The following is a 7459-nucleotide window of genomic DNA, read 5'->3' on the forward strand; positions in this document are numbered from 1 at the left end:
TGCTTGGAACCTTCCCTCAATGCAACACAGAATGGGATTTCCCCATCCTCCTCATTATCTCTGCAGCCCCCCCCCCCCAAAGAAAAACTACTTGGGAGTTGGAGGGCCCTTGGTAATTGTTTATGGGTTATCTTGTGGGGTTGCAAATAAAGAGGGAGTTGTCCCCCTTGCACTTTTAGCAGATGGGCCATAGCTTTGCATGCAAAAAGTCTCAGGTTCAGTCACTGGAGTCTGTAAGCCAGTGTGGTGTAGTGGTTAAGAGCGGTAGTCTCGTAATCTGGTGAACCAGGTTCGCGTCTCCGCTCCTCCACATGCATCTGCTGGGTGACCTTGGGCTAGTCGCACTTCTCTGAAGTCTCTCAGCCCCACTCACCTCACAGAGTGTTTGTTGTGGGGGAGGAAGGGAAAGGAGAATGTTAGCCGCTTTGAGACTCCTTAAAGGGAGTGAAAGGTGGGATATCAAATCCAAACTCTTCTTCTTCTCTTCTAAGTAGGGCTGTGAAAAAAATTGGTATAAGACAACTTCCTCTGTTGCTCATATACTCAGAAGCTCCCTATACGGTCAAAGCACCAGTAGGTAGAAGCTTCCAACACATGTTTAGGTAGGTAAAGGAAAAGGATCCCTGAATGGTTAAGTCCAGTCAAAGGCGACTATGGGGTGCGGCGCTCATCTTGCTTCAAGCCGAGGGAGCTGCCGTTTGTCCACAGACAGTTTTTTGGGTCATGTGCCCAGCATAACTAAACCGCTTCTGGCACACAGAGGACCGTGTCTGAAGCCAGAGCGCACAGAAACGCTATTTACCTGTATACCAAATCTACGTAGGACAAAGGATCACAGAAACGCCTTATGACATGTGAAGCAAGTATCAGAGGTTTCCAAGACCATATGCAGTTTGAAAATGCCTTCCCTTAAGGCTTGAATTTGTACACACATTCCACGAAGGTCAGTGAACCTGATGTTTTGTGAGACCTTTATGAGGATCTCCTACCGTACTTTGTTTTTCCCCTTGTAAGGGGAAAGGGGAGCTGTCTCTTCCCTCTGACACCTAACAGCCACAACTGGTTTGTTTCCTCTCTTCCAGGGCCAGAAGGAGCTCTTTGTGAACATTCTATAGAAACACCACTCATTAAAGGTGTTAGAGGTCTTGACAACGCTAAAGAGCTGAGGTAAGTATTTGTCTCAAAAGCAAATAACCTCTTATGCATTATCAGGCCCTGCATGGCCATATACACAGTATGTCAAAATGACAAATAAAAAGAATTGATCTGTACAGGTGTATGTACAGCTTCATGTAACAGAGGAGGAATCTGATGTGATAGCTCTGTCCATGGAATGGGATTAGTTTTACGTGAAAGTCACAAACATGACCATATTAAGCTGCTCTTCCAGAGTTAAAATCGGGTTTTCTCTGAAGCTAGTAACCCAAGTACCTAAAGGAGCAATTCCTTGAATATCAGCCATCTCTGGTCCTACATTCTTCTTGGAGTCAACTCTGGGTTCTTCCCAGTTAGCGTTGTCCCAACAAGGCCTTTTCAGTGGCTGTTTCCTATCCATGGGTGATGACAGTCAGGTATGCATGCAGGAGCCAGGCCCTGTGACCAATAGGACTTTGCAGGACTGGGGCCTTCCTAAGTTTGTTCTGAAGAGGCAAGGCGCAGCCTCACAGGTGAGGCCGATTGGTAACTCACAGCACCTGGTGGTAAAAGCTGGGAAGGGATATAAGGTCAGCATTTCCCTTCAGCTCTTTGCCACAGCAACACGCTTCCTGCCTTGCTGTGTTTGGCTTCTTGCTTCCTGATCCTTGAACCTCGGCTTCGTGACCCGTGGAGCCCTGACTTTGTGACTCCTTGTTTCCTGACCCTTGGCTTCTTGACTCCCAGCTCTCTGGCCCTCGGACTCTTGGCTTCCTGACTCCTGGTTTCTGGACCCCCATTCCTGCTCCCACCCCGCCATCTTGTCCCCGGTTCCAACGTCCTCAGCTGGGACTTTGGTCGCCCGTGAACCAGACTGTGACACAGACACTGGTTTAGAATTGAGGCAGCTGCTTTGGATTTAGGTGGGAAAGAGAGATAGTACTGGATGTCATCAACATCCAAACCCAGAAACTCTGGACAACCTCTCCCAGTGGTTTCATGTAAATGTTCATTAGCACGGGAGACAGAACAGAACCCCGAGGGACCCTGCAGGCCAAGTGTCAAACAGGGGTCGTTCCCCACCTCCAGCACCACTTTCTGGGTTCATCCAGGAAGGATCAGACCCACTCTGTAAAACAGTGCCTCCAAGTCCTGTCTTAGCAAGCTGGCCCAGAAGGATACTGTGGTTGATTGCATCAAAAGCCACAGAGAAGTCCAGCAGCACCAACAAGGACACACAGTCCAAATCCTGGCGTAAATCATCCACCAAGGCAAACCAAAGCCATCTTTGTTCCACAACCGGGCCTGAAGGCAGCTTGAAATGGATCTAGGTCAGGCATAGGCAAACTCGGCCCTCCAGATGTTTTGAGACTACAATTCCCATCATCCCTGACCATTGGTCCTGTTAGCTAGGGATGATGGGAGTTGTAGTCCCAAAACATCTATAGGGTCGAGTTTGCCTATGCCTGATCTAGATAATACATCTATAGGGTCGAGTTTGCCTATGCCTGATCTAGATAATACATCTCCTCCAGAAACCCCTGGAGCTGAGATGCCTGTTTAAAGGTGCATAATGCACTTGTTCAGCAAAAACATGTTGTCTCAAAAAATAGAAGCTGTAAAACAATTTCCAAGCATGGAAAATAAGCTCATGTAAGAGCTGCCCAGTTTGAAGAGGCCTGAAATGCAAACCAACTGCTTAGACACCCACCCACAGGCTGGTCATGCTAGCCAGAAACACAATGGAATGTGTGTCTCAGAGCTGCAGGCTGCCCACACAATGTCCAGATCCAGATCTGAACTAGGCTGGGCTGTTACATAAATTCCCTATGGCAAGAAGCGGCAGCATGAAGAAGCAAGTTTGCTTCTGTCCTTCTCAATTGCCGGGTCTGCCTTGCAGTTTTGTTTGCTGGTGAGGAAATGCACCCGGTTACATTCCCCCACATGTTTAGGGGAATGGCTTTCGGTAGCTGCCAGAATCCGACTGCTCACCACATCTAGAAAAGGATTTTTCTCATGTTTAAAGCAGCAGAGATTCTGGGGTTTCCCTCCCCCCCCCCCTTTCTCTTTCCAGATGTGGCTTGGCTCACTTGCACGAGCTACCTCAAGCTGTTTGCCTTGTAAACTAGGTTCCAGGGCCATGAAGTAGTAGCTGTGCTAAGACTGTGCTGAAAGGCTCTCAAAGAAATGAACAAGGTGAATGGGGGCACGGGTACAGTGATGAAAAAATAGTGTGAAACAAAACAAATACTCTGGTTATAATGAAAGAGACAAAAATTTGAGGAAAGGATGCCAAATGTTTTGACTAGATAAGAGGTCAGCAAACTTTTTCAGCAGGGGGCCAGTCCACTGTCCTTCGGACCTTGTGGGGGCCGGACTATATTTTGGAAAAGAAAAAAAATGAACGAATTCCTATGCCCTACAATTAACCCAGAGATGCATTTTAAATAAAAGGGCACATTCTACTCACGTAAAAACAGGCTGTCTGCGGGCCAGATTTAGAAGGCAGTTGGGCCAGATCCAGCCCCCAGGCCTTAGTTTGCGTACCCATGGACTAGATGAATCACAGAACAATTTTGCCTACAGGCATAGCTTTTGCCCTTAAAAACCAGAAGCAGAGTGCCAAACAAAATAAGTTTATTCCCTGCCTTTCTTCCAGTATGGGGCTCAGTGTGACATACGCAACAGTCTTCCAAACACTCTCCCATCGTGGTACTGACCACACACATGCATTTTTAGTTTTGGTGCTTCCTTTGCTTTCGGGCTACATTCCAGTACTAGTGTTGCCTATATTTGGCTGGATTGTGAATACTTGTTTGCATTCAGAAGTGATGCACTTCCTATTGATTCCTCCATTGCAGAAAGTTGGGCTAGATGACCCTCTGTGTCCCTTCCAGCTCCACAATTCTATGATTCCAAGTTGATGTCAAACTGACTGCTGTCCTTTGCTGCCACCTTGTGGCACTACTGGTTTCCAAGGCTCTTGAGTATCATAATTTGTTTCCTGGCTTCACTTGAGTTTAAGGTTTACAAAGTGAGAATTAATTTTGTGGCTTCTCTTTACAGAGGTTTTAATTCTCAAAGCTTATTCAATCTGTACAACATGTTTTACAGCAGAACCAACTCTCCCCCTATCCAGTTCCTGACATGAGTCATCCACTGGCAACCCAAGCCAAATAGATTCACCTTGAGCACCAGTTTTGGCCCCTAGGCCTGAGGTTTGCTAGCCCTGATTTGAGGGAGTAGCGTCTTTAGCAGGACCTGTCTGTAAGGGAGCTCCCTGAAAGACATTGTGTGCCTCCATCTCTCTCAGCTTCTCCAGGGTTAGCTGCCTTGGCCTTAATGGAACAAGCTCATTGCAGCAAGCCCACACTTTTGCTGCAATACTGCAAAATCTCATGGGAATCCCACCCACTCATTGGCTTTCCACTTTTCTATCCTTGAGTTGCTTCATGTCAAAGATAATGTATTGGATTTATGTGGCGTGGGGAATAGGCTTTTGTCTGCAACTTCAATAACTATCTTTTAAAGATGGTTGTATTTTCACTCCCCTAAGCTCTGTTCCTTATTGCCAAAACCTTTTTTACCTTGTGAACATGGTGGGGCAATTTGCTCACAGAGGAACAACTTTCTAAATATATCCAGGTAGCTAGCTACTCTACAGAGCCTGTGACCCAGGTCGTTGAGTTATGCTACTCAAGTTTAGCTTCTTAAAAAAGGCATGGCACACACACACTGCTACAGTCCTAGGACTATTCAGGCAGTAGAGAGGATTCAGCTGCCACAACTACACCAGGAATCTGGCACAGGCCACCACCACATCATGGAACATTGTCTTGCTGGCTAACAGTAACTTCTAGGAAGAATCAGCTGCCAGGCTAGAATTCTAAACTCTCACTTGGAAGTCAATACCCCATTAAATCGGTATCACTTGCACTAAAATAGCCATCATCAACACCTCTTTTTTATTTAGGCTTTTGGATAATGTGAAGCTATTGTGGCCTGTTGCTGGTTGTTTCATCTGATGCATTCTGTTTGAAATGTTTTTTAAAAGTTTATATTTAAAATTGCCTTACGGTTATTGATTTTACAATATGGTGTTGACCTGCTTTGCATCATGTTGTTGTTGTTGTTGTATTATGATGGACAGGCTTATAAATTATAAATAAATGCAATAAATAAAACCACAATTTATTAAGATGTTGAGATCTTCCTTCTGGTTTCTTTCAGGCTTGAATCGCCAACTCGGTCTCTCACCATGGATGCTCCACGAGGGATTAATATTAAAGCCGAAAGTGGGACTATTACGGCTCTTTCTCATCTGGATATCAAGTTGCAGAGCAGTGATAGCATGGTGAGATTTTAATTATTTCTTAATCTACCATCAACAAGCGATCCATTTACAATTGGTATTCAGAACAACAGCATTGACATTTCAGACATTGGGCTGTCTTCCTACCAGTTTCCTGCTGGTTTTAGTTTCAGCAAAATATGAGAACTATGCTGGCCCTAAGTAATTGGTGATTTTCACAAAGAGCCAACTAATCCCTTGCAGTGCCTGTGACTCCATTTTATCTAAATGTATAGTCACGCTATCTTGATGGTGAAATTGCCAATCAACGTATTCAGAACTCAGAACTATCTAATATTCCATTCAGCTGTTATCAAGTTCCCATTCTAAAACATGAACATTTTCATTTGCTTCATTTCCCGGCAATCATAGAGCATTTTGCACTCAGTTATCTTGCCCTCCATGAAGGAGCTTGGTGCTGTGGGAATAAAGTCTACTGACACAAAGCCCTATTGAAATTTGTCTTTTGCATTGAGGTCTCAGCCATGTTTCACGTCTGGGCTATGTTTGCTAAGGTGTCAGCAACCACACAAAAATTAAGAGTTTCCCCAACTTGGGGAATCGTCAAAGGTTTTGTTTAAATTTGCAATGTGGCTACAGTAGAAATTAGTTTTAAAAGGGAACCTCTGATGTACATTTAATCACCACAATTGAGTCAACGTTTAATTTACTGGGCCCAGCACATGTCAACAGTTCTATGTAGGGCTGGCTCCAGTGGGTTCTCAGGTCCACAAAACTTGCACCATAATAAATTAACCTTTAAGATGCCACCACACTTTTTGGTCCGAAGTTACTGCTACACAAACAAATCCATTCGTGTCTGTCTTTCTTCCATGCAGCTTATGCTTAATGCTGGACTGCGGCTGCCCAAATTGCCGCAAGGAACAAGCGGAGATTCTGAGATATCCTTTGGGCTCTATGAAGTCTGTGTTTGCACAGATGGAAAGTTGTACTTGGCAGTGGCTGATGTCGTTTCCACTTGCCTGTATTATAGTCAGGCTTGCGAGATGAGCAGCTAACACCCCACGCTGCGTGCTTCCAGCCTGCTGCTATTTTCATGTGGGATTCGGTCACATACAGGCAAGCTCAGGTTTTGCATTTGAAGTTGGTGCCCTTCCACACGTACCCATTTCCCCAAAACTATCAGACTTCTTGTGACATGGGAAAATGCATTGGAAAATGTGAGATAACGCTTGCCGTATCTTCGTATAATATCCCCGCAAACAAATCAGAATGAATGTCAATAAACAGCTTGTCTGGACTACTTTCTTTGGCTGTTTTTAGTCAGGTTTTGTAGTAGCGTCTAGAGTCACTGATGCTACTACACAGCACAGAAATGCAACATTTACATTTAAAATCGAAATGCATCAAATTGAATTGTATTCAGCATAGAACTAAGGAGAACATTCCTCCAACCTTCCAGAGCAGATGTGGGGCAGTGCAGGTCACACAGGAGAGAGGGAAAAAGTCCCATTGGAATAGCGTTAATTCAATGCAAATGTTTAGCTGAACACCACCCAAAATATATGGAAGCAGGTCTACCAAAAGTGCATGGGGGCGGGAAGCTCTACAGCAGAAATGGAGAACCCCAGGCCCAGGAAACAAATACAGTGCCCCAGGCTTTTTGCTGGCCCCACTCCATGTTCTTGAGATCTTTTGCCTGGCTGAAATGTGTCCTTGAACTGTGATCACGCCTTTTGCTTGTCTGTCTGGATGGAGGGATGCATGGATGGCTGAAATGTAATCTACTATACAAAGGCCTGGATGGAGAGGAGTGGGTGGGTGGATGCAGAGACCACTGTCACATGCATAGTGGAATGTACTGTAGCTTACTATGCAAAGGATGAGAGTCAGGCCCATTGCTCTGCCCCGTTTTGCCTCCGACCCCATCCACCACTGGCATGCAACCCCTGGAAGACTGCCCACAAAGCAATACGGCTCTCAGATTGGAAAAAGGTTCTCTAACCCTGTTGT

At 45.4% G+C, this 7459-nt stretch overlaps 1 protein-coding gene across 3 annotated transcripts in view; it reads left to right on the top strand.

The window, feature by feature from the left end:
• The window catches only part of SGCG (sarcoglycan gamma), a 30889-nt gene extending 24140 nt beyond the window's left edge, over positions 1-6749 (top strand). For all 3 annotated transcript variants that reach the window (XM_083436806.1, XM_083436804.1, XM_083436805.1), the window contains 3 exons: positions 1083-1167; positions 5365-5488; positions 6325-6749. In XM_083436806.1, the coding sequence (XP_083292932.1) occupies positions 1083-1167; positions 5365-5488; positions 6325-6504 (389 nt within the window). In that variant the 3' untranslated portion in view covers positions 6505-6749. The remainder of the gene's footprint in view (positions 1-1082; positions 1168-5364; positions 5489-6324) is intronic.
• Positions 6750-7459: the final 710 nt, after the last annotated feature.

Source organism: Podarcis tiliguerta (assembly GCF_965153285.1).
Source record: "Podarcis tiliguerta genome assembly, chromosome: 4".
In the NCBI taxonomy this organism is placed as follows: Eukaryota; Metazoa; Chordata; class Lepidosauria; order Squamata; family Lacertidae; genus Podarcis; species Podarcis tiliguerta.